Source organism: Aulonocara sp. 'chitande type north' Nkhata Bay, linkage group LG3 (assembly GCF_057382095.1).
Source record: "Aulonocara sp. 'chitande type north' Nkhata Bay isolate Kocher_YH1m ecotype deep benthic linkage group LG3, A_spYH_male_GT1.1, whole genome shotgun sequence".
Lineage (NCBI taxonomy): Eukaryota > Metazoa > Chordata > Actinopteri > Cichliformes > Cichlidae > Aulonocara > Aulonocara sp. 'chitande type north' Nkhata Bay.
This window is the reverse complement of record NC_141346.1, coordinates 6,521,212-6,548,784: the sequence shown is the minus strand read 5'-3', so window position 1 is coordinate 6,548,784 and position 27,573 is coordinate 6,521,212. Positions and strand designations below refer to the sequence as shown.

Genomic DNA, 27,573 nt, shown 5'->3' with positions numbered 1-27,573 from the left:
CATCCAATCATCCAATCAACACTTAGGAACTCTTTCAAACCAGCAATCAGCAGCATCCACCTGCCTCAACAGTCAACACACACATATCCATACTCACATCTCAGAGAAAGCAGAGAAAGATGCACACCATCCCGTGGGAGGAGCCAAACATCTAAAAATATTTGACCATGTGATCATGTATCATGAAATTTACCCCCACCCCAAAATCAAACATTTCTCCCCTAAAAGAAATGGACTTGGGGTTCAGAGTGTGTTTGGGGAGTGTGGGTTCATTTTTGCTTGTCTCCACACTGGGTGAGTGCTGAATATTTGTATATGTGTGTATGAGGGTGGTGTATGTTTGTGTCTGTGTGTGCATGTTTGTCTATGTCTATGTGTCAAGTCAGGTCTCACATACTGGCTCACTCCCGGCGGCTGCTTGGCAGGGCCTGGCATCCGTGACTCCGTCAGGCTACTTTGGGGGGTGGAGGGCCCTCAAACCTCGGGCCTCGGTCTGCTCTGGTGCAGCTGGCTGCCGGCCCTCTCTGACTTCTGTACTGTGGCTGCTGGGTGACATCCCATATAGGCATCTCCTCAGCTCTTTCAAAGAGGGTGGAGCATCCGCCCATCCGGTGGTCCTTGGGGGGGCAGAATCTATGGCTCCCCACACCCACTATCAGATCTTTACACGGAAAAACCTTTTGAATATAAGTGCACACAGGTGTGCGTCAAGATGAACCGAATCAACCTTTTGGGACTGCAGGGAGGGCACTGGCTGCCTCGAGAGCGAAATGCCGTGACCTGTTATTGGAGATACAACATCAGGAAATCTGGCTACCTGTGATTTTACCATATTAATGGCTACTTTTAAAGCGTTCCTTGAGCTTGTTGAGACCCACATTACAAATGATGTTACATCCTCAGATCAGAGCCCCAAATAAAGCTTATTGTTATTCATGTTTTTATTATTGGCTCCAATGGAGAGGTTGTTGTTCAGTTCCACCTAGAAACACAGATCCCGTTTGAGTTGCCTCAGGAAGCTCATCTAGTGCAAAACTGCCAAATCAAACATGCTGAGCTACCGGCTCCACCTGTTTATTATTTATTAATAATAAATTATAGAATGTGTTACTGTTTATCTGCAAGACCTCCATTAGGAACCTGGAATTTTTAATCATTATGCTATTATTATCATTTCAAAATGCCAATCACTGGCTGTCACTACAGGTCTGTGCTGGACTTTCAGTAACAGCCACTTCCATGCAACAACTGCCTGAAGCATAGTACACTAAAAAATCATTCTTTACAAATCCCTTTGCAGCCCTGGCAAAAGCCTGCTTTTAGTAAATGGTAGAAGGACTGGTTCTTATGTAGCACTTATATAGCGCTACTCTGACGCCACAGCCAGGGTTCAGTTTATCAGCAAGAGATTTTTATTTAAACAAAGGAATAAACTGAAGGCTTATTTTTGGCCAAGACAAACATCAAAGTTGAAGGCAGCTGGACATTTGGATGCAGAATGTACACTTTTTAAGCAATGGCAAGAAAAACAGATGAGCAGGGCCTTCATACTGAAAAACAGGACAAGCTCTAAATCTTAGCAGGGAGCTGACGGGACTGGCAGAGAGAAAATCCTCTTCTTCCCATCCTCCTTTAAATTTGATCTGGGAAACTCCATCAATAACTCAGCCCTGATGCACAAGAGAACGAGAATGAGTAGATGGTTAAAAGAGAATCCAGGAGATGGAAAGACAAGAAGAATAGAGGAGCAAAGAAATTATCACAAGGACCCACAGTGGACAAAGGGTCATAATCATATTTTGTGAAGCAATAACTTGTTGGATAACAGCTGAATGTGTACCTGCAGTGTCCTCGGACTGGAGAAAACAACATGTGAGTGTGTATCTGTAATTTTATTGGCTGATTGTCTGAAGTTCATATCCTGATAGGTGACTTGACTCAGACTTGATGACAGCGTCCTTTCTGCAGGAATGAGAAAGACGAGGATTTAAACACGAGACAAATAATAAAAGATTCTAAACCGAAGACGTCTGCCAGCATGGAGCACAAACTGGGAGTCATCAGGACGCTACAACACAGAGCGAACACCATCCCCACAGACACAGCAGCCAGGAGGAACATCACATCAAGAAGGCCCTGAGTAAATGTGGTTATCCCAGCTAGTTAGATTAGATTAGATTAGATTAGATAGAACTTTATTAACACTAGCATCCCCAGGCTTCGGGTGGGTTCCTCTGGGAAATTCGATTTCCAAAAAAGCACAGCACCGACAGAAGTTACAGAGTTACAGAATATTATATATATATATATATATATATATATATATATATATATATATATATATATATATATATATATATATATATATATATATATATATATATATTCACACACACACACACACACACACACATATATAAATACAGAGACAATATAAATAAAATATACAAAGGGGATAAATAGAATAAATAGGAATAAAAAATAAAAATACAAGTGAATTGCACATTTCAAGTATTGAGGTCTATTGCACTGTTGACTATTTACAAAAGTATTGCACAAAGGTATTGCACAAAGGTATTGCACAGTGAGGTGAAGAGGCACTACAGCTTAGTTGTTCCCTCCTTTGTCCTCCTGTCTCCCTGCCCTCTCCCCTCCAGAGAGGAGTTAAACAGTCTGATGGCGTGTGGGACAAAGGAGTTTTTAAGTCTGTTAGTTCTTGTCTTGGGGAGAAGCAACCTGTCACTGAACAGACTCTTCTGGTTGTTAATGACTGTGTGCAGAGGATGCCCAGCATTGTTCATAATGTCCATCAGTTTCTTTAGTGTCCTTTTCTCTGCCACTGTCACCAGAGTGTCCAGCTTCATGCCGACCACAGAGCTAGCCCTCCTGATCAGTTTCTCCAGCCTGCATGAGTCCTTCTTTGCTGTGCTGCTCCCCCAGCACACCACAGCATAGAAAAGTACTCCAGCAACCACCGACTGGTAAAACATCCTCAGGAGCTTCCTGCAGATGTTAAAAGACCTCAGCCTCCTGAGGAAGTACAGTCGGCTTTGGGCTTTTTTATACAGGTGCTCTGTGTTGCATGACCAGTCCAGTTTATTGTCCACCCACAGCCCGAGGTACTTGTACTTGTTGACCACCTCCACCTCCTCCCCCTCTATCTGAACCGGCAGTGGACCTGCTCTAGACCTCCCGAAGTCCACAACCAGTTCCTTAGTCTTTGAGGTGTTGAGTTGCAGGTGGTTTGTGTGACTCCATGCGACAAAGTTCCTCACCAGACTTCTGTACTCCTCTTCCTGATCATCCCAGATACACCCCATGATGGCTGTGTCGTCTGCAAACTTCTGAATGTGGCATAATTCAGAGTTGTAGCAGAAGTCAGAGGTGTACAGGGTGAAGAGAAGAGGGGACAGCGCAGTTCCCTGTGGTGCTCCTGTGCTGCTGACCACTGTGTCAGACGTGATGTTCTTCAGCCTGACGTACTGTGGTCTGTCGGTGAGGTAGTCGGAGATCCAAGCCACCAGGCAGGGGTCCACCTCCATCCTGTTCAGTTTTTCCTGAAGCATACAGGGCCGGATGGTATTAAAGGCACTGGAAAAGTCAAGAAACAGGATCCTGACCGTGCCTTTTCCCCCATCCAGGTGTGAGTGGGCTCTGTGTAGGAGGTACAGGATGGCATCCTCCACTCCGACACCCGCCTTGTATGCAAACTGTAGTGGGTCCTGGGCATGTTGTACCTGTGGTCGGAGGAGGTTGAGGAAGAGCCGCTCTAGAGTCTTCATAAGATGTGACGTCAGTGCCACCGGTCGGAAGTCATTCAGCTCATTGGGCCGGTTCTTTTTGGGGACCGGGACGATGCAGGATGTCTTCCATAGGGCGGGCACTCTCCCCAGTCGCAGACTGAGGTTGAAGACTCGTTGTAGTGGCTCCCCAAGTTCAGCAGCACACGCCTTTAGCATCCTGGGACACACCTTGTCTGGGCCTGCTGCCTTTCTGGGGCGAAGCTTCCTCAGTTGTCTCCTGACCTGATCCACTGTGACACTGGGAGATGTTTGGGAGGAGGGAAGGGGGGGAGATGTCTTGCTGCTGAGAGAGGGATTGGAGGAGGGGGGTGTCATGGTGTCAGGAAGGGGGGGAAGCGAGGGAGGTAGGAGAGTGGGGATTGGACTCTGTAGTGAAGGTGAGGGTGAGGGTGGGGGGGTTGTGGGCTGGTCAAACCTGTTGAAGAAGTTGTTGAGTTCGTTTGCCTTCTCCACAGTCCCCCCCACTGTGCTTTTCTTGGTGTTGTGGCCTGTGATGGTTTTCACACCATTCCAGACCTCCCTCATATTGTTCCTCTCCAACTTCTGCTCCACCTTCCTCCTGTAGGTGTCCTTTGCTTCCCTCAGGCAGCGTTTCACCTCCCGCTGTGCTGCTTTCATCTCCTCCTTCACTTTGCTCCTGAAAGCCTTCTTCTTCATGTTGAGGACAGCTTTGACTTCCTGTGTTACCCACGGTTTGTTATTAGGATAACACCGTACCGTCTTAGCAGGGGCGACCGTGTCCACACAAAAGTTGAGGTAGTCTGTAAGACAGTGTGTCGCCCCCTCTATGTCCTCACCATGTGGGCTCAGGAGCACATCCCAGTCTGTGGTGTCATAACAGTCCCTCAGAGCATCCTCCTTTTCTGGGGTCCATCTCCGGATGGAGCGCGTTGTGACCGGCTGCCTTTGGACGAGGGGTGTGTATTGTGGCTGTAGGTAAACCAGGTTGTGGTCTGACTTCCCTAGTGGGGGGAGGGGGGTGGCTCTGTATGCATCTCTCACATTAGCATACAGTAGGTCAATTGTCCTGTTGCTCCTTGTGGGACAATTCACAAACTGGTGAAAAGCAGCCAGAGTAGAGTCCAGTGTGGCATGGTTAAAGTCTCCAGATATAATAATGAAAGCCTCGGGGTTTTGTGTCTGAAGTCTTGCTGTGACTGTGTGTATTTTCTCACAGGCAGCTGTTGCGTCGGCCCTCGGAGGGATGTAAACACACACACAGATCACATGACTGAACTCCCGAGGTAGATAATATGGCCGCAAGCTAACAGCTAGCAGCTCCAGGTCCGGACGGCATACCGAAACTTTAACGGAGACGTGTCCAGGGTTACAGTATCTGTTGTTAACGTAGACAATGAGTCCCCCACCTCTGCTTTTTCCGCTGGGCTGCGTGTCCCTATCGGCTCTCACGGATGTGAAACCGCATAGGTCTACGTTAGCCTGCGGCGTTAGCTCGGTTAGCCACGTCTCCGTGAAGATAAACAAGCTGCACTCACGGTATAGTCTGTGGTTGTTCAGAGCGCACAGTTCGTCAATCTTATTCTGTAATGAGTTCACGTTGCCCATGATCACTGTCGGGATTGATGGTTTGAATCGCCTCCGGTGATCCGCTCTCCTCGCTCCAGCTTTGCAGCCTCTGTAGCTCCTCTTTAGCTCGGCCGGGATATTGTGTCGCATGCCGGTCTGTCCCTTTGTTTTTAGTGCCAGCAGCTCCGCTCTCGAATAGATGAAGGAGCTGGTTCCAGAAGTTTTAAAAAGTGCATTATCCATCTTGTATCGCTATATCTAAGAGGTATAAGTAGAGGAAGGTGAAAAAAAGTTTGAAAAGCCTAGTCTAAAAAAGTTAAAGTTAACAAAAAAGGTGCGGTGTTGCAGAGCTACTTGGAAAGGCTGCCGTCACTCCAGCGCCATCTTTGATTTTGCTAGTGATGTGTCGGTCGCGAAGGAAACGCTCAGAGCCGACTCTTTGACTCTTTGGTGTGTGGTAGTAACAGGTAAATGAACATATTTTTTCAATTATTTGACTATAAATACACAAACAATACACACATGCTTTCATGCTTTCAATTGTGTAATTTAAGTGATCTGCTCTGTTTGGAAGTTCAGTTAAAGCTAGAAATGTGTTTTGGAGTTTGCACGTGCTTTGTGTCGTAGTCCTCGTGCCTCGCTGGCTCACTCTGTGTTTGGCAACATGTTTTGTGTGTTTTGTTTCCTTTGCGCTCTCTCTCCTCTGCTGGGGCGGTGCTCATTACGGGCTCCCGCCCCTGGCCCACGCACCTGTGCTCACCGTCACACCTGCAGCCGATCCCAGCTGATTTGGAGCACTATTTATGACGGCGGACCTGAACCTGTATCTGTGAGTTTGAGACTATCCCTAACCTGGACGTCTTTCTCTGTGTGTAATATATATCTATATTTTTCATGTAAGATAAGTTCTCTGCTAAACAATGTGAATGGGGACAGTTTATAATTGAATTATAGTATATAATTACATAATTATTAAGGAAAATTTATTTTTCCATGTAAAATGTTTAATCTAATGAGCTCTGGGGGGTTTGACACACTTAAGACAGCACAACCACATGTGCTGTCTTAACCACATGTGGTTGTTGTTTGATCCCATGCCTCAGAGCACTAGTAGTTCGTCTTATTGACAGGGCCGTAACCTCAGGGCCGGAGGGCCAGGGGGTCATGATGCCTCTGTTAAAGGATGATCCTGAGGAATGGAGAGACGTGGACCTTGTGACCCTGGAGTGCGTCTTGTAAGTGATCTCTTTGAGAAAAGAGATCAAAGGGGGTGTTGTTAAAGACTAGTAGTTAAACATATGCCATTTTATGACCAGTAGTCAATGTAGTAAATTAGCTTAACAGCTGCAGGCCATATATTATCCTTTAGTTCTAATGGTGTGCTATGTATGTAGTTTAGTCTCTATTATACTCTTGAATAAAAGAAACATAATCATTTGTAGTTCATTAGACAAAATGTGCATTACTCTGTATCCTTGATCAGCTGTGAATGTCTGACACTGTTTTCTTGAGAATGTTTTATTGCTGAATCATGTGAAGAAGGCCATAAGAGGGAGACTAGGTGTCTGGGCAGAAGAGATAAAACCACATTCTTTACCCCCCTTCCAATTTCACACAGAAAGACAGGGAGGCAAGGTCAGGAGCCAGGCTCGCTAAGAATTAGAAAAACATGTGAAGATGCAGCTTTTATGACAAAGAGGGGGGCTGGGATTAGCTATAAAAGTCTGTGAAAGTTGCCACCATTTTGAGACATGCTGTCGAACCTCTGCAGGCATCTCTCCCGTCCGGACGTTGTAATGCTCTTATTGTGAAGTGTACCGAAATAAATGATTGTTGATTGAGCATATATACACCGAGTATTGTCCTTCCTTCAGCCCAAAGATTCAAAGAACTGCGTGTTTTCAACAACTTGCAAAGCTGCAACCAGAATAAGATCTAGAAGACCCAGAGAACCCAGAGCAGCTACAGGTGAGATGATGGAGGAGGACGATGTAGAAGGAGGGGAATTGAGATTGATAGTTGTTGTTGGTGGTGGTTTGGTGGCACTTGGTGAAATGGTGGTGGTGTCATAGACATCTGCAGGAGAGATGATAAAACTGGGTCATTGAATTTATTATAAGCTCAGCAGGTTTGCTTTAAACAGGAAGTGATGTCAGTGATCTGACCTCTGACCCTCAGAAAGCTCTGAGGAGATGATCCAAACTCATCAGTAGCACACCAGTAGAGACCTTCATCAGACTGCTGCACGTTAATGGTGATTATGTGCTCTGATTTAGGTCCAACAGGACGTCCATTAAAGTAGAAATAAGCTGCAGCTGTGCCACCAATTTTCTTTTTACAGCGTAGCGTGACATCACTTCCTGTCCTCACAGGAAGTGCAGGGATCTCCAAGATCACTTCTTTATCTGAGGAAAAGACCCACAGAGTGATGTAGAGGTGGTATAACAGTCTGCTGTTAGTCTGATGAAATGAACGACTTCATTACCTGATACAGTGATGTTGACTTCTTCACTCTTCTCTCCAGCTTCACCTTCACACCAGTAAACTCCACTGATTGGCTCGCTTTGCTTATCAAGCAAACAGGATGAACCATTGAACCTCCCGAAGCCCCGCCCACCTGCTCCACATGACTCAGTCCCACTTCCTGTGTCCCTCTTCACTGTGTATCCATCAGAGCCCAGCTGACCGTCACATGTCAGAGACACTGAGGCTGCTGTGAAGAACTGCTGAAGGTTTGGACTGATGCTCAGAGAGACTGGAGGACAGACGGACAGTTTCTATCAGTGTTTACACTCAGTGTTTGTCCTGGACCATGGTGCACTTCATCTACTCACCTGCACAAACAGCCAGTGCAGACAGCAGCAGCACACACACACCTGCAACAGGAGGTCAGAGGTCACTGAAGGTCAGAGGTCATTTAAAGAAAGACTGAGGCTGCACAGTTTTTTTTTGTTGTTGTTTTTTTTCTCTCAGGAAACTTTTTAATCTCCTGAAGTATCTGCCACAACCTAAGGAGCTTGGAAAGAAAAGCGTCTGGACTTCTTTAAGTTGCTTGAAGACGTTTCACCTCTCATCTGAGAAGCTTCTTCAGTTCTAGGATCAAACGGTGAAGAGACCCACATTTAAGCTCTGTGGGAGTTTCCCCCTGAGAGGGACAATGGACCCCCTGATGATCCTCTACCTAATCACATGAGCCAAGGTGTGGTAATGGGTGTGGGTCACAATCAGCCAGGGTTTTACTGCTACTACTTTGTACTTTCTTACTTTGAGTACATTTCCTAGTCTGTACTTTTTTTTACTTTTACTTGAGTTAATAAGTTGAATCAGTACTTCATCTTTTACTGGAGTATTTTTGAACAGTAGTATTTGTACTTCTACTTAATTATGGAAGGTCTGTATTTTTGCCAGATCTGTGAGCCACGCAGATTAAACTACACAAACACCACCGTGCACTGTAACAGGAACAGGAAGTTATAAAATACCACCGAGACAGCAACGCAGGTTAGCCTGTCTTTTCCTGTTTTCTATACATTTTTTGATCAGATGGCAATCAACGGTAAACATCACAGTGCACAGCATTGTAAACAATGGAGAACTGTGCATGGATGAGCTTTCATTCATGTGCAGAGAAGAAAGTGTGGGACTAAGAAGCCACCCTTCAAAAGCACAGTTTTCATTTTCAGATTTGCGGCCTGTTTCACTCCCACACTGCTGCTGTTTAAAGGTCATCATGTCAACGGGAATGGGAACTTTAACAGTCAAAACCGTCTGTGGTTGTTTGAATACACTCAGTCCTCTTAATGGAAAATTGGCTGTGAATAGAGGAAGTGAAGACTAGATAAAAGAGGGGACGCAGTCAGAGGACCCTGTGCTTCATGCAGTCAGAGGCTGTGGTTTCCTGACTGAAGAGATGTTTGATGAAAAGAGGTCAAGTCTCTTTTGTTCTTTTTGGTCTTCATGTTGCTGACACTTAGCTGGGCAGAAGGTTTAATCGCTGACTTAGTCCAGACTATATGGTGACTTTCCTGCAGGATTCCAGGTTAAACTGCTGAGTCTGAACCTCTGAGAGGTTTGCAGTGATGATGAGATCGATTTAAACCGAAAAACTTTCATCATGCATGTTTGAAACCATTTTCTATCACTCTTCATACATTTCAGTTAAAACTGTGAGCTCCATTATTCAACATTAACATCACGTCTTGGTTCCTGCCCAACTTCACAGCCACCAATCCAATGAAACCTGAAAGACATAAGAAGGAGAATGAACTGTTCCTCTCGCCTTGACAAAACTTTTCAGAATTTTTACATGAACTTTAAAGTCAGTAGCTGCAAGCTTGTAACTGCTGAAAGGTTGTTTTCCTGCCATATTGTTTGTTGGAGCTGTGATAAATAAATCGATGATTTTAGTGTTTGACTCACCGAGGAGCAGAGAGACCGGTGCAGTCTTCATGTTGTCTGGATGACGACTGAACGTCAGTCTGAGCAGCAGAGAGACGCCTTCAGCTTCAGCACTTCCCCGTTAACAGTCTTCAGTACGTCACGCTGCTGCTCCATCACAAAGAGACAGAGCAGCTTCTCCAGCAAACATCAGTGAATGAGATGTTCCGTTGGGTAATTCAGCTCCGAATCTATAATCCTTTTAAAAAACAAATTCCCTTTTCCCACAAAATGTTAATTGAACTCACATGTAGTTATAAGGAAAAACAGACTGTATGTGTCCAAGTCCAAACTATAAATGTATATCATCACTTTAGCTCCATCTTTGTAGAAGTAGTCGGTTTAAATCTGGTTTTACTATCTTAGAAAACATTATGAGTTGCAGCACTTTATAATAACTAAGAAGCTGTAAAATTAAAGGTGTTGAGGTGGCAGGCAGGATGTAGGACCCAAACGCAGGACTAGTGATGTGTCCTGTGTGTCGAAGCTTCGAATCGTGCGTCGGGTAATCGCGGGGGCGTTTTTCTGAAGCGCGTATCGAGGCTTGCTTTGATTACGTATGCAGTGACATTCGAGGCCTCGCGGGCAGTCCGTACCACGTAACTGATTCAGGGACTGGTTCACCGGTTCGCGCCAGATTCGAAATAACATGGGCAGGAAAACAGCTGATTCCCCATCACACCGTGTTGTGGAATTGGATTACGTACGTGCTACATAGTTACTTGTGCATTTCTTCTTCGATGGAACCAGCAAGGAAGAGATTTTTTTTTTTTAATTTTGTCTCTCCTAATAAAGTATGCACACAGTAATAAATATCACAAATGATAAACACCAAAATATAAATAAACAACACTACACATCCTATAATCTGATTTCTGTCTTTTAGTTTATTAAAAAGTGAAGCACCAAACACTAGTTTGTGTCATTATCCAGATGTACATAAGGTTTACACATCATTATAATCAAAGAGCCCGCTTCACTTGAATTGAGTAGTAGAACAAATGAATGATCACAATGCTTCGAACCATGAGTCGACCAATTGGATGGAAAGCTTCAGTTCATCATGAGGCTTCATCTCACCATCACTACGCAGGACCCAGAGACAGAATGATTAACTAAAGTGGCAGCTTTATTGCTGGAGAACACTCGAATAGAAATAGAAGAAAACAAAACTAGAAACTCAAAACTTAAGCCCAAACTAGAAACCCGGGAAAGTAGAAAATCAAACCAGGAAAGAGTGAACCAAAACATTACCAGAAGCACATAGAAAACAAAACACAGTACAGTGAGGGTACAACACAACAACTAACAGAGAAACACAGGGCTTAAATACACAAGCAGGACTACGAGAAGATGGGGAATAGGTGGTAACACATCTGGGACAAATCAGGCCTAATGACAGAAGGGAAGCAAAACCAAGCACACTGCACACAGGACAGGGACTATCAAAATAAAACAGGAAACACATGAGGCACAGACTTGATACTGAACAGAGGGAACACAGAGCACAGGGACAGGATTGACAAACTGCAACATGAGACACGACTGAACAAGAAAATCAGCATGAAGACAGAACTAAACCTTGAGTAAACATGAGGGCTGCAGGAAGAAAACCCAAGTAGATTAGATTAGATTAGATTAGATGAAACTTTATTAATCCCTCGGGTGGGTTCCTCCAGGAAATTCAGTTTCCAGTAGCAAAGCACCGAAAGAAGTTGCCTGTTACAGATACATTAAGGGGAATAAGAGTAAGGATATAAGCATAAATACACCACATATACACATATAGATACAGAATATACAATATGGATAAATAGGATTGCTCATTTGAGTGAGTATATTTCACCGTTGCTTTCGTATACATGAAGCGGACATACCTGAGTGGCTGCGATCTAATCCTGTTTACATAAAGTAAGCCTGCTCCTGAGCAGGTTTACGCTTACGGATCTGTTGCTATGACAGCAAGTCCCGAATGAGCTTCGGAGAACCGAACGATCCAAGATCACGCGAAATCGTCAACAATCAAATCCAGCTAACTTACTTACCCCCTACCCACCTGGCCTGTTGCTGGGTAACACTCTGCTGTTGTCTGGTTTCCAGAGTAGGCTGTCCAGGTGAGACACACATAGACAGGCTTATAAATGTTTGGACTCTTTATTTGGACTCATTTCCAACAATGTCAGCTCCAATAAAGTTATGGATTATCTTGCATTAATAGGCTGCTGGTTTTCTTTACTCGTTTCAGGTGTTACCAGCAAAATAGTTGTTTAATCATCTGGAAATGTACCCAGATTTATTTATTTAGACAGAGATCTTGACCCCCCAATGTTCAATACAAAGTCACGCCGATGGTTACGTACCTGTGCGGTTTACCTGTGTGTGTGTTTCAGGACAGGAAGTGTGTACTGCACGTACTTACCTGTCAGCTCCATAACTGTGGTCTCCCTGGGAGACACCAGGTAAGTTTACAGGTAAAGTCTGGTTCACGTGTTTGTCGTGCTGTTGTTTATTTGTTTGTTTGGTTTCTATACGCTCGGCCCAGCCTCCTCCTCCTGCTCCCATCATGCACCTGGGTGAGTGGGCTCTGAGCAGTGAGTCACATGCTCATCGTCGTCTTTAAACTTTATTTTATCTTTAAAAATTTAAGATCGGGTCATGTTTTTATTCCTGAGGCTTTAACTGTGAAAGGGCACATCCTGTTTACATCCTGGTAACAGCTCCGTCTGCTCACACTTTACTGCCGAACTGGTTTGGGGGCGTGGCGTCAAACTGAGGGTTTTCTTCATATTTACAGTCGGTGTGAAAACGTCAGAAGGTTTGAGTGAAAAGAGAGAAAAAGATGTTTGTGAGGATTCACGTTGTGGATATCTGAGGTTATCAGAGTGTCAGGAAGGGAAACCTGAAGAAAGTCAAAGAGCCGCCCAGCACAGAACAAGCCTGTCAGAGCAAAGACTTCAAAGACTCTACAGGCTGCACAGGGACGCACTGTGAGCTCACAGAGCTCCACGTCTGCAGACACCTTCAGCCACACTGCTGAGGACGAAGACCTGCAGACTGAAACGTCCTGTGGTCAGAGGAGGTGAAACGAGAAGAAGATGCAGCTACAACCCAAAGAACAGCGTCCACACAGTGAAGCACGGTGGGTACACTGTGGGGGGGCCACCACAGAGAGAAACCAGCCTACAGTCTGTCACAGTGGAAACTACACCGGGGGACCCCATCCTTGGGGTGGACCCATTTTTGTTTTAGCGTGTTTTGGCGTTTAAAAGCCACAGAGACGCGGTGCTTAGGAAAAATGCATTTCAGCTGTGCTGATGCTCCTGACACGTATAAGACTGGGGAAACCTGCATTCAGCTGGACCTGAAAAACACTATGTCCAGATAAACACAATCAACTTTTGGAGAAAAATAAAAGATTCTTCATCAGACTAACAACTAAAAACATGACACTTACCTTAACAGTGTGGGCTACATCAAATATATTCAAGACCGACAACAACACTTCTCACTGCTGCTAATTTTAACAAAACTAAACAAAAAGTAGAAAAAGGCAATTCACCAAGTCTTGAAAAGTAAAACTGAAAAATAGAAACACAGAATAAAATAAAGCATCCATCCAGATCTTTACCACCAACAACATAAAATCTATCTTAATTAAATGGCCTAATTCTCCAATAAATTAGCAATAATAAAGTAAGAAAAAATAAGACATTCAATTTATGGACGCTCAAATTAACAGAGCGACATTAAACGCACCTCATTGCCTGCCGTAGCGTTCTTCGCAGCTGCACTTCACCTCAAAGGTCGGTTAATACATCGGATTGAACTTAACCAAAGTCCAATTAAAGGAAAATAAATGTTTCTAACAAATACAATGAAGAAGATTAAAATAATTCACTGTCAGTTACTGTCGCTGTGAGTTTGACGAGGTCAGCTGCTTCATTTGGTTCTGCCTAAAGTTCTCTCAGTGATCCAGTGTTTATATGATAAGATACGTGTTTAATGCAGAGAGTTGGAATTACAAGTTGGTAAGAAGCTTTTTAACAAAGGTTTGATTTAAGCTTTAAGTTCAAAGGTGAAAGAAATTTCACGTTTGATGAAGGAAGATCAAGGCTAACAAGGACATAGGTCAAAGGTCAAAATAAGGTAAGGTGAGAAAATATAATAGATATATATAATCAATCAATAAGGTGAAAATATCAGATAAAAGGGTTTTTTTGGTTATAAGGAATAAAGAGGTCAAAGGTCAAAACAAGAGACACTGGTAGAGACCTCAAATCATTGTTACTGAAGAAGGAGGAATTCTTTAACAGTACGACATTGATAGAGTTTGTTTGTGTGTTTGAGAGTTCAGACTGAAAGGGAGCGCACAATCGTGTGTGTGTCTGCAGCTGTTGTGTTGTTGCTGCATCGTTGCCTCAGGGGGAAAGTTGTGTGTGTGTTATGCAGACTAGCAGAGACTGCAGCTGTCAGCAGCCACACACACTTTCTATTCTTCAAATCAAATCACAGTGAAACATGTTCACTGACAGCTCAGCTTCAGCATCGTCTTCATGCTGTGACTGCAGCCGTTCAACTCTGTTTGTCTTTAACCCAAATCATCACAACATGCAAATATAATCATCAAAATGATGTGACTGGAAGGATGCAGCAGTCTGTGCTCCACCTTTCTCCTCCACACCTGCAGGTGGAGAACATGGATGCATGAATCTCTACAGAGTTCTTTGAATATTATCCGTCTCATCAGTTTTCAGTGAACAAAACTCCTCACAGAGCCAAAATAAGCAGTTTGTATCCAACATAACTCAGCTGGACTCTGATGCTCCGTATAACAGCCACACATGAGTCTGGATTCACTCAAAGCATTGAACAAACTTTATTGGAAATGAAGCTTTTGGACATTTGTTCTCTGATATTTGCTCTTCAGCTCGAGTCTCCATCAGTGGGAACATTTCCTGATTCAACTTTTCTTCTGTTCAAATCAAACTCCATGAGAATCAAAGTGTGAATCAGAGTCCTGATGATCAGATTCTATAGAAACATGGAGACTGTAGAGGATTTACACTCAATGTGTTCATTTGTTCCCTTCAAGAAAAATCAATCATTCATCCAATAAAATCAGTCGTTGATCAGTTTGATTGAAAGGACAGATGATCAGAGGTGCAGAGTTTTTACCTCCATCATTGGTACAGGGACCGAAGTATGGGTGGAGTTTGTGAGTGAAGGAGCAGCCAGTAAAGGAGTAGATCAGAGCTGCAGCACCTACATCATAAAAGGAGACCAGACCCTCCTCATAATCCACAAACACCCCCACCTTCTCAGGACCAGGATGAAGACAGAGGGGGACTAGAGGGTCAGCACAAGCTTTGTATTCATTTCTATTTCTCAGCCACACAGTCCAGAAACCATCCTGAGGTATCACTGTGATGTCTCCCTTCCTGTTGATCGACTCTGTGGCCACTCCTAAAGTCCATTTAGTCTTTCCTTTAACCTGAACCTCAAAGTAAAATCTGCCTGAAGAGAAACTCTGCTCTCCTAAAACACCAGGACATTGAGAAAATCTCTCTGGGTTGTCTGGAAGATTCTTCCTCACATCACTATGATACACTTGTTTTCCATCATCAGACAGGATGAGATTAGGATGAGCTGTATCAGGATCCAGAGTCACATCCACCTCATGCTGCTGCACCCTCTGCAGCTCAGCCTCTAACAGCTTCTTCTTCATGGGTTTCCAGACTGTCTCCTCCAGCTGAGCCACAGCTCTCCCCACAGTCCCCTCATATGATGGTGGATGAACTCTGACCTCTGTCCAGTCCTTGCCGGGTGGAGCAGCTTTCAGGGAGGAGAAGCTTTGGAGGAGGTGGAGGTGGTCTTCAGAGCGTGAGAGCTGCTCCACCTCAGAGCTTCTCTCCATCAGCTCAGAGATTTCCTGTTCCAGATCTTTGATGAGACCTTCAGCCTGTTTCTCTGTAGCTTCCTGTTTGTCTTCGATCTCCTTCATGAGCTCCTTCAGGCGTCTCTCAACAGACTCCATCAGAGCCGTGAGGACCTGAACACCTTCTGCTTTCTGTCTGTCTGCAGCATCTTTACTCATCTTCACCGACTCTGTGATCTCCTGAATCTTCAGTCGTCTCTTCTGGATCATCTGCTGAATCTCAGCCTCTGTCTTCTCCAGCTCTGCCTTCTTTCCTTCATATTCTTCTCTCAGAGGAACAAACTCGTGGTTCTTGTGGTCTAAAACAGAGCAGAGCATGCAGACACATGTCTGGTCGGTCTTACAGAACAGCTCCAGGAGTTTATCGTGCTTCGTGCACATCCTGCCTTCCAGGTTCTCCACAGCATCAACCAGCTGATGTCTTTTCAGACCTTTCAGTGTCAGATGAGGCTCCAGGTGAGTCTGACAGTAGGTCGTCTGACACACCAGGCAGGACTTCAGGGCCTTCAGTCTGGTTCCAGTGCAGACGTCACAGGGAACTTCTCCTGGTTTGGCAGCTTGTTGCTCTGAGCTGCTGCTGCTGGCTTTCTGCTGAGCTTCACGTCTGAACTGAGCAACCATCTCAGAGAACAAAGTGTTGATCTTCAGCTGAGGTCGAGTGTAGAAAGTCTCTTTACACATGGGACACTGACAGCTCTGACTCATGTCCCAGTGCTGACTGATGCAGGTTTTGCAGAAGTTGTGTCCACATGGTGTAGAGACTGGATCAGTGAACACATCCAGACAGATGGAGCACAGAAACTGATCTTCAGATCGCAGATTGCTGGCAGCAGACATGTCTGCACTCTGAGGGAGAAAGAAAAGAAACATTTGATTCAAAATTCACTTTAAATTTCATTTTACAAAGAGAGAAACAAGCGTCAGTAGTCTGAGGAGCTTGGAGAGAAAAGCGTCTGGACTTCTTTAAGTTTCTTTTCATCACAGAAGCTTCTTCACCTCATCCTCAACACGGACCAAGGAATGAATACTGCACTTTTGGAAGAACTCCCTCCCCTGCAACCTCTTATCGTCAAAGGGACAGAGGTGGAGAGGGCAAACAGCCACAGATTCCTGGGACTGCAGGTTACATCAGACCTGAGCTGGACTCTCAACACCACAGCAACTGTGAAAAAAGCCCAGCAAAGGCTTTATTTCATTCGGCTGCTCAGGAAAGCTGGCATGAACCACCACCCTCTCACCCAGGCCTGCAGAGGACTGATAGACAGCATCCTCACCGCAGGCATCACTGTCTGGTATGGAAACACTACACAGACAGAGAGGAAGGCTCTGCAGAGTCAGAAAGTCTGCAGAGAGGATTATGGGAACAACACTTGCATCCATGGACCTGCACATACAAAGCTGCACATACAATCTCAGACACAACAGAGCGGACAGCAGCATCACACACAGAACACGATTCTTCAACAGCTTCTTCCCCACAACTGTCAGACTGACGGCAAACAAAAACACACTGAACACTTAAAATAACACAGCACTACTTAACCTCACTTTGAATGTATCATCGGTTCACTGACCATCGGGCAATACACTCACAACAGACTTGTGAAACAGATCTGTGCAACAAATGTGCAACACTGTGAGTGCGATAAGAGGTAGAGAACTACACACTCTCTGTACATTTTCTTCTTTTTCTTTGTATATAGAAAATAGTACAAATAAAATAATTCACGCGGAGTGTGAGGCATGAATTATGATCAGTTATTTTTTTAAGAATTCTAGAAATGGTTGCCAAATCATACAAAAACTCGCCAGTTTCCCCTCTCTATCAAATCTTATCTGCTCCACCCTGGCCACAGACACCATCTCATTAAGCCACCTGTTAAAACACGGGGCCGAAGAAGACCGCCACTGTAAAAGAATAAGTTTCTTTGCAGCCAGCATACCCATTGTAATTATCTGTTTTTGTGAAAAGGAAAAAGATTCGACTGATGCAAATGATCCAAGTATAGCCAATGTACCATCACGTGGTACTTTTTTCCTAAATTGGTTTGAAAACCACATAAAAAATCTGGCTCCAAAAAGCATTCAAAACAGGGCAATGCCAAAATAAATGTGCAAGGGAACCTTCACCGACTTTACCTCTGTCACATAAGGGGGATACAGAATTATAGATCCGGTTAAGTTTAAGAAAAGTGTAGTCTATGAATGACTTTAAACTGGATTAGTTTATATCTGGCATTTATTGAGCCTTTCTGAATATTGGACAAACAATTTGACCATTGGTCTTCAGACAGAGGGACCCCGAGGTCTTCAGCCCATGTTTTCTTAATTCGGTCGGAATCAACTGGGATTGTAAAGCACTTAACAAACTGAGATATCAAATGTTTAAAATCTGCTTTCCGAATTATATCAAAGTAAGTATAACTTCGTGGCTTCAGTGGAAAGTCTGAAAAGTTTTGTTGAACAAAATTCCTTATTTGAAGATAACGAAAAAAATGTGATTGAGGTAATTGAAACTTTTCTTGAAGTTGAAGGAAGGACATAAATTTGTCATCTGTATATAAGTCCTCAATGTATTTCAATCCCGTTCCCCCCCCATTCTAAAAACACCCTATCCATTTTACCTGGTTTAAACAAGTAGTTATGTATTATTGGCATTCCTACTGAAAAATCAGGTTGTTTGAGAGATTTCCTAATTTGACTTAATATCTTTAAGGAGTGTTTAACAACAAAATTACGACTGAGCGAATTGTTAAAAGAACCCGTGTTAGAAAACAATAAGACCGGTAATGAGGCTTCAGATACTGTTGCTGCCTCTACCTGGAGCCAGATCTGTCAGGCTCAGGAGGGACTCGGAGGCAGACCGTCACTTAAGTTCGTGATTTATTTACACACACAGACACCAGGTGCGAATATATACAGGTGAGGGGGCACAGGAAGAGGGTCTCCGGGAAGCACAGGCACGGGAAGAAGAGGGCTATGTACAACATCCACTGAAGCTCAGGTAGCTCGGACTCCGGCTTTAGCTCACCAACGGCGGTCCTCAGGCTGGCGAGAATCCTGGCACAGAGAGGAAAGGCAGGTGAGTAGTGGCACGACAGAAACTCGAAAAACGGCTCAGATAAGTGATGACACTGACGAGTGTTACACAATAATCCAGCGAGGAAGCACTCTCAGCAGCCGCCTTAAGAAGTGAGTGAGATGATTGCTTGCAGGTGTCCGAGCCAGGGGCTGGAGCCGTCATGACTCCGCCCCGGTAGAGCGCAGTGCAGGGGAGAGAGAGAGATGCAGCACAACAAAAACACTTGTAGCCATACAGAGTCAGCCGAGAAGGCACAGGGTCATGACAGTACCCCCCCCTCAACGGGAGCCCCTCGGTGACCCACCTGGCTTACCCGGATGCCGCCGGTGAAACTCGCGGAGCAGACCAGGAGCCAGAACCGCCGACCGGGGCACCCAGGAACGTTCCTCTGGCCCGTAGCCCTCCCAGTCCACCAGGTACTGGACGCCCCGCCCCCGCCGCCGAGAGTCCATAATGCGGGTGATGTTAAACACTTCCTGCCCATCCACGAGCCGGGCGGGCGGAGGGGGCCCGGAAGGAGGGCACAACGGGCTGGAGAGCACGGGCTTGACCTGGGAGACATGGAAAACATTATGGATACGCATATTGCGAGGCAGCTTCAGACGGACGGATACCGGATTGACCAGGGCCTCAATCTCAAACGGACCGATGAAAGCCGGGGAAAGTTTCTTCGACTCTGCACGAAGGGGAACAAAGCGTGAGGAGAGCCATACCTGTTGCCCAACTGTATAGGCAGGCGCAGGGATCCGGTGGCGGTCAGCGATCTCCTTATTGCGCTCCGCCGTCCGCAGCAGAGCGGCTCGGGTGGACCGCCAGGCCCGGCGGCACCTGCGGAAATGATGTTGTACCGATGGGACGGCATGCTCACCCTCCACGGCCGGGAACAGGGGTGGTTGGTAGCCCAATGAGGCTTCGAACGGCGACAGTCCAGTGGCTGAAGAGGTCAGGCAGTTGTGGGCGTACTCAATCCAGGGGAGCTGCTCGCTCCAAGTGGCCTGGTTGAGAGAGATGACACAGCGGAGTGCCGCTTCGAGCTCTTGGTTGGTACGCTCGGCCTGTCCATTGCTCTGAGGGTGGAAGCCCGAAGAGAGACTGACCGCGGCGCCGATCTGCACGCAGAACTCCTTCCAAACCCGAGAGGTAAATTGGGGTCCCCGGTCGGAAACGATGTCCATCGGAATGCCATGAAGCCGGAAGACGTGGGTGGTGAGCAGCTGGGCGGTCTCCAGGGCTGTAGGGAGCTTGGGGAGGGCGATGAAATGAGCCGACTTAGAAAAACGGTCAACAATAGTGAGGATGGTGGTGTTACCGGATGACGGTGGGAGCCCCGTAACGAAGTCCAGCGCTATGTGAGACCATGGCCGTCCTGGCGTGGGGAGTGGTTGAAGAAGCCCGGCGGGTGGTCGGTTGGGACGTTTGTTCCGGGCACACGTGGTGCACGCCATAACGTACTCCCTGGCGTCCTTGTCCAAGGTGGGCCACCAGAAAAACCGCTGCAGGAAGGTGATGGTGCGGCGGGCTCCTGGATGACAGGTGAACCGGGCAGTGTGGCCCCAGTGGAGTACCTGAGGTCGGACAGCAGCAGGGACAAACAACCGACCAGGGGGGCCCGTCCCCGGGTCGGGGTCAGTATCCTGGGCCTCGCGCATGAGAGCTTCGATCTCCCATGTGACAGCTCCAACAACACAGGTAGCTGGAAGAATCGGTTCTGGATCGGAGTCTCCTTCCGTACTGGAAAACTGACGGGAGAGTGCATCGGGCTTCACGTTGCGCGACCCTGGTCTGTAAGTGATGGTGAAATTGAATCTTGTGAAGAAGAGGGCCCACCTGGCTTGTCGTGAATTTAGGCGTTTGGCGGACCGGATGTACTCAAGGTTCTTATGGTCGGTCCACACGATGAATGGGTGTTCCGCGCCCTCAAGCCAGTGCCTCCACTCCTCCAGGGCCAGTTTGACCGCTAGCAGCTCCCGATCACCGATGCCGTAGTTCTGTTCTGCGGGTGAGAGACGACGAGAAAAGAATGCACAGGGATGGAGCGTACCTTCAAATCGTTGAGACAGAACTGCTCCCACTCCAGAGTCCGAAGCATCCACCTCCACCACGAACGGTTGCCTGAGGTTGGGCTGACGGAGGATGGGGGCGGTAGTGAACTTCTCCTTTAGTAGGGAAAAGGCCTCCTGAGCAGAGAGGTCCCACTGAAAAGGAACTTTGGGAGAGGTAAGCGCAGTGAGAGGTGAGGCGATCTTACTGTAGTCCTTTATGAAGCGTCGGTGGAAGTTGGCGAATCCTAGGAACCGTCGGAGTTGCTGGCGGTTCGGCGGTTGAGGCCAGTCCACCACGGCCCGGACCTTCTCGGGGTCAGGTTTGAGATCCCCCTGAGAGATGATATAGCCAAGGAAGGCCACAGTGTCAACGTGAAATTCACATTTCTCCGCTTTCACGAACAACCGGTTCTCCAGGAGGCGCTGCAGGACCTGCCTCACGTGACTCTCGTGCTCCGCCTGGGACTTAGAGAAAATGAGAATATCATCAAGGTACACAAAAGCACATCGATTAATAAAATCCCTCAGAACATCGTTAACAAGGGCCTGGAAGACCGCGGGCGCATTGGTTAAGCCAAAGGGCATGACGAGATACTCATAGTGTCCGATATGAGTGTTGAAAGCGGTCTTCCACTCATCTCCCTCCCGGATCCTCACCAGGTGGTAAGCGTTTCGCAGGTCCAGTTTGCTGAACACCGTGGCCCCCTGGAGTAGTTCGAAAGCAGAATTAAGGAGGGGAAGAGGGTACTTGTTCTTTACTGTGATCTTGTTGAGGCCGCGGTAATCAATACATGGCCGGAGCGTCTTGTCTTTTTTTGCAACAAAGAAGAATCCTGCCCCCACGGGGGAGGATGACGGGCGAATTAACCCAGCAGCCAGAGAGTCGTTGACGTATCTCTCCATGGTTTCCCTTTCGGGCTGTGTGAGGCTGTAGAGGCGGCCAGAGGGGAGAGGCGCCCCAGGGAGAAGATCAATGGCACAGTCATAGGGCCGGTGTGGTGGAAGCGAGCCCGCCTCATCCTTACTAAAAACTGCTGCGAGGTCACGATAGACGGAAGGAACCGAAGACAGCTCTGGTGACTTTGAAGGCTTCCCGGGGGGGGGGGAGAGGGAGCAGATGGCGTGGCGGCCCGAAGGCAGGTCATGTGGCAGCCCACACCCCACCCCATAACTTGCTCCTTCTTCCAGTCGATGTGTGGGTTGTGTTGTGAAAGCCATGGATAACCTAGTACGAGCGGGGTTACTGGAGCCTTAAACACACAGAAACAAACGTTCTCAACGTGGTTACCGGAGAGAGTGAGTGTGACAGGTAGGGTGACGTGCGTTATGTCAGGCAACCGGTGACCAGACAGGGCGGACACGCGGAGAGGATGAGGCAGTGGTCGTGTGCCAATGCTGAGCTTGGAGACTAGCGACGCATCAATGAAATTCTGTTCTGCACCAGAGTCAATTAACACAGAGAGGGAATGGGACAACGACCGGAGGGTGAGTTTAGCAGGCAGCAAGAGACGGGGAAGAGGCTTGTTGCTGGACAGGTCGCCCACCAGTACCCTCTCAATTACTGGCGGGCGCCCCCTTTTGCCAGCGCCGGGCAGGCAGAGATGTAATGCCCCTTGCGACCGCAATACAGACACTCACCCGCGGAAAACCGGCGTTGTCGCTCCGCAGGGGTGAGTCGAGAACGTCCCAGCTGCATGGGTACCTCCTCCTCAGTTCCAAAAGCTCTAGCCTCCCGTGCGTCGGGTTGGGGCTCCCGAAAAGCCAGGGGCTCGCGAAACTGCTGTCTTCGTGAGCTCTGGCGCGCCCGCAGGCGATCATCCACCTGAATACACAGGGACATCAAAGCATTTAGAGAAGCAGGAAGCTCACGCATCATTATCTCATCCTTGAGCTCTTCGCGGATATTATTTAACAGAGTGGTCTTCAGGGCCTCAGGTCCCCATTTGGTCTGTGCAGCTAGAGTCCAGAAATCAACAGAAAAGTCAGCCATGCTTCGCCTACCTTGCTTCAGATTAATCAAACGATAGCCAGCTGCCTCTGTACTAGAGCCTTTATCAAACACCGACTTGAAGCGCGACAGGAAGTCGTCATAAGACATTCCGGGGCAAGCCTGCAGCTGGGCCTGGGCCCAGGCCAGGGCTCGATCACGTAGTAGCTGGGTGACGTAAGCGATCTTAACCCCGTCAGAAACAAACACATGGGGCAGTAATTGAAAGTGCATAGAACACTGCAACAAAAATCCCGCACATTTTCCCATCTCCCCAGAAAAAGCCTCAGGTGAAGGCAAAAGCTTATCCAGCGAAACCGCGGAGGCTACTGATGATACCGCGCTAGCAGCCTGGGTAGCTGTGGCTGTTGTAGTGACGGCAGGAGCGTGCGTTACCTGGGGAGGGGCCGCGGGAGGCTGGTCCTCGGCCAGCGGAATCCGTTGGGCGAAGGCCTGCGTTAGAGACGCCACGTCTCCGCTGAGCTTCACCAGCATTTGCTCGTGTCGGTGCAGAAGCTCCTCCAGAGACATAGGGGCTGTCGCTGCCGAGGCTGGGCCTGCTGAGTCCATAGCGGTGGCTGGATTATTCTGTCAGGCTCAGGAGGGACTCGGAGGCAGACCGTCACTTAAGTTCGTGATTTATTTACACACACAGACACCAGGTGCGAATATATACAGGTGAGGGGGCACAGGAAGAGGGTCTCCGGGAAGCACAGGCACGGGAAGAAGAGGGCTATGTACAACATCCACTGAAGCTCAGGTAGCTCGGACTCCGGCTTTAGCTCACCAACGGCGGTCCTCAGGCTGGCGAGAATCCTGGCACAGAGAGGAAAGGCAGGTGAGTAGTGGCACGACAGAAACTCGAAAAACGGCTCAGATAAGTGATGACACTGACGAGTGTTACACAATAATCCAGCGAGGAAGCACTCTCAGCAGCCGCCTTAAGAAGTGAGTGAGATGATTGCTTGCAGGTGTCCGAGCCAGGGGCTGGAGCCGTCATGACTCCGCCCCGGTAGAGCGCAGTGCAGGGGAGAGAGAGAGATGCAGCACAACAAAAACACTTGTAGCCATACAGAGTCAGCCGAGAAGGCACAGGGTCATGACAAGATCGGAAGCTTGTCATGACAATAATCAATAGGCGAGCCCCACTGCCAGTGCAATAGAGCTCTTGAATTTGCTGCCCAATAATAATGTCTAAACACAGGGAGACCTAACCCCCCACAGGAAGTGTTTTTTTTGAAGATGAGCCATGGATATCCGAGGGGGTTTTCCTGCCCAAATGAATGAGTGAATCAATGAATCAAGCTGCTTAAAAAATTTAAGTGGCAAGTGAATAGGAAGGTTTTGAAAAAGATATAAAAATCGTGGCAAAGACACCATTCTAACTGGATTTATTCGACCGATCAGAGACAGAGGAAGCAGCTTCCATTTTCTAATATCATCTTTGAACTTATCCAGCATTTCCAGGAAATTCAATTTATAAAGGAGTTTGGGATTTTTAGAGATCTTAAGACCAAGATAGGTAAAAGACGTAGTTACTAATTTGAATGGGAGTGAGCTGAGGAACTTTGGGCATAGATTATCTGTTATTGGCATAAATTCAGATTTATCCCAATTGATCATATATCCTGATAATTTCCCAAAGTGTTTAATACAATTTAAAAGATTAGGGAATGAGATTTCTGGCTTGGAAAGGCAGATCAGTAAGTCATCTGCATAAATGTTAACAAGACTTTCCACATTCCCAAATTTAACTCCCTGTATACCTGGGTGGTTTCTTATGTTAATGGCTAGGGGCTCCAGGGCTATATCAAAAAGAAGCGGTGAGAGGGGATCCCCCTGTCTCACCCCGCGTTGTAATTGAAAGGGAGAGGATTTATCTGCATTAGTGAGAATACAGGACACCGGACACAGATAAATCATTTTAATCCAATCCCTAAAGTACTCCCCAAAACCAAATTGTTTTAGAGTCTCAAATATATAAGACCATTCAATCTGATCAAATGCTTTTTGAGCGTCCAGAGAAAGTACTGCTGTTTTAACCTCTTTTCCATAACCTAAATTAATTGTATTTAATAATAAACGGACATTATTAAATGACCATCTACCAGGAATAAAACCTGTTTGATTAGGATGTATAATTGTTGAAATAGTTTTTTTTTCTTCCTTTTCTTTTTCTTCTTTTTTCCTTTCTTTTTTTTTTTTCTCCTTTCTCCTTTCATGCTCATAAGTTCACAAATGTTAAAAACAGTAATTGTTCTTGGTTGATTTTGTATAAGCATGTTATGTTTAATTTAAATGCAAAAATAAAAAAAAATTTAAGAAAAAAAAAAAGAAAATAGTACGACTACCCTACTCCGGACTTCATTTCTATCCTTCTGCTTTTTCTGTCTTTATATTGTTAAAGTGTGATTTGACTTGGAAAGCTCTGCACAAGTATTCCACTGTGCATGGACTGTTGGTCCTGTGTGCAAATGTCAAAATAAAAATCTTGAACCTTCAGTTGTCAGAGTAACTGGTGGAGACCCAGCAACACACTCAGACACAAACTGGTTCATCTGAAACACAAACTGAACAACGTCGTGTCTGCTGTACAGTGCAGCGTCCAGATGAACAGGATCAACAGGATGAACATCTTTTTAACAGTCGTTACAAAGATGTGAAGTTGTTTGGCTGACACAGACAAACAGTATCCCACATTCTTGATTTTTAGCTCACAAACACGTCTTATAAGGACTTATTGATCCTGAAATGTTGGAGGTTTTAGCTCTTTAAACAGTAAAGTTACAGGAGGATACAGATAATTATCAGGAAAATGTCCTCGGTTTGTTAAAATGATCCCGTCCGATAACACACGAGAACAATAAATGTATCATTTTCTGTTGTAACCCACAAACTGAACGGTCACACTCATCTTTCATGTTGTCACTAAAACATCACTCCTTCCACGTCTAGTTGGTCGTGATGGAGGCGGAGTGCGTTGGGTCCGCTTTCCCTGCCCAGCCGATGTTCCTGACGCAGGGAAACAGATCCTGTTGGGGATCCCTACCTTGGCACAACACCTGCCATGGTCTTTGCACACTCACCACAGTAAATGCATCATGTTGTGAGCTTTACAGTATCATAGTCAGAGAAACTGGTCAGGCCGCTCTCTTCCAAATGTCTACACTTCACCCTTTTACTGTCAGTGGGCTCAGAGTCCATCTAATGTGGCTCATTATCTGATGCCGTCTGCAGACCAGTGTTAGACACTGAGAGGTTGATGGCTCCGTGTCAGAGCACCGGCCTTAACGAAAAAGTTATCAATCGTTCTTTTCATCTTTTCTCATTACCCACAGCTACATCCACTCCTATCACGCTGCTCACCTCTGCTGCGACGATTCAAACAGCCGGAAAGTAAATAATTTGGAGACGGTGCGTTTGTGTCACAGTGAACAGTGAAAACAGAGACTTTCTAAAACAATGATGCATGTTAGTCATGTGATGCAGGCATGTGACCAATTAAACAAAGATAGTGGAGAGCATTATACAGCAGCAGTTTTGACAGTCCTATTAAAGATGAATATCAGTCTGCACATGCTCCACAGAGCTTTTCTTCAAATTCTTTATTTCTCTCTCGCTTTTGCAACTTTGTACTTTTGTGTTACTCGCAGCAACAACTCCACCTCATTGTTAGTCCATTTTAAAACTCGGTGCTTTTCCTCCACCTTTTGCCGCGACGTTTCAAACAGCTGGAAAGTGAATAAGCGGCAGACAGAAATGAGACCGGTCGAATCGTCTTGCGTTTCACGCATGCGCAGGACTGGAACGTAAGCGTTTTCAGCCGTCTTAATGTGGACGCACAACTCTGTGAAAACGACTGAAAACACTAGTGTGGACGCGGAGCGCTGTTTTCAAATCTATCCGGGCGAGTGTGGACGTAGCCTAAGTGGCACCATGGAGAAATGAGGTGGCGCTCTAGACCCTGATGAAGTGAACAGAGTGAAGATTTGTGTAGAAGCAGGAAGTGTGATCAGCTGCACTCACCACTGTTGCTGAGAGAAACCTGATGGACTCCAGTGAATCTTCTTTTAGAGACAAACAGGACTCGACTGCAGCTCTGCTGCTGCTCTCTCACACTTTCACTTCTGCAAAATGACGTTGAGCTTCTTGTTTTTCAGGTGTTGCTCCGCCTCTTCCTGCCTCTCCCTTTACAGGAATCAGCCGGTCTGTACTCAGTGACTGTGTGCAGCGGGTGGGAGGAGTGAGGAGTGGTGTGTGGGTAAAGTTCAAACAGTAATGACGGCCTCAGGTGATCAGGAGAAACTCACCTGGATTTCCTTTTTCCACAGCAGACTGAGAGCTTCAGGTGGACCCTGAAGGAGGTCTCAGACACAGGTGGTAAAAGTACATACAGTCTGTACTGAAGTAGAAGTACTACTGTTAAAAATACTCCAAGTACTGTTTCAACTTCTTTACTCAAGTAAAAGTAAAAAGTACTGGCTGTGAAATGAGAGTAAAAAGAGCTGATTGAAGAACATTTCTAACACGTGTTTATACAAAGCTAACTGAACCATGTGCTGCATCAACGTGATAATAAAATAATATTATTCACTTTGTTTCTGTCTAAATTTGAATTCTAATAAATATTTTAGCTTGAAATAAGTGAAAAAAATCTGCCAATGGAACAAGTTAAAACTCTCTATTTTTTCTCTGGTTTCAAGATTCACTGTCTTGAAGAAAGTTCATATCCGGTGGCGGACGCCCTCAGACATCAGTGC

The 27,573-nt window shown here is 46.2% G+C and overlaps 2 protein-coding genes and 1 pseudogene across 2 annotated transcripts; all 3 read right to left on the bottom strand.

Annotated features, from left to right (window-relative positions):
- Nucleotides 1-4,324: 4,324 nt before the first annotated feature.
- LOC147333693 (uncharacterized) lies at nucleotides 4,325-6,496 on the bottom strand (annotated as a pseudogene).
- A 704-nt stretch (nucleotides 6,497-7,200) lies between these two features.
- LOC147333692 (uncharacterized) lies at nucleotides 7,201-9,780 on the bottom strand. Its single transcript, XM_086285828.1, has 5 exons — nucleotides 9,750-9,780; nucleotides 8,165-8,206; nucleotides 7,816-8,085; nucleotides 7,496-7,735; nucleotides 7,201-7,406 (listed from the first exon to the last, which is right to left on the bottom strand). Exons 1-5 carry the CDS (start codon nucleotides 9,778-9,780, stop codon nucleotides 7,201-7,203), a joined length of 789 nt encoding a protein of 262 aa, XP_086141954.1.
- A 4,308-nt stretch (nucleotides 9,781-14,088) lies between these two features.
- LOC147333691 (E3 ubiquitin-protein ligase TRIM21-like) lies at nucleotides 14,089-26,892 on the bottom strand. The gene is made up of 2 exons (XM_086268837.1): nucleotides 26,840-26,892; nucleotides 14,089-16,548 (listed from the first exon to the last, which is right to left on the bottom strand). Exon 2 carries the CDS (start codon nucleotides 16,537-16,539, stop codon nucleotides 14,869-14,871), a length of 1,671 nt encoding a protein of 556 aa, XP_086124963.1. The 5' UTR covers nucleotides 16,540-16,548; nucleotides 26,840-26,892; the 3' UTR covers nucleotides 14,089-14,868.
- Between the last annotated feature and the right edge of the window lie 681 nt (nucleotides 26,893-27,573).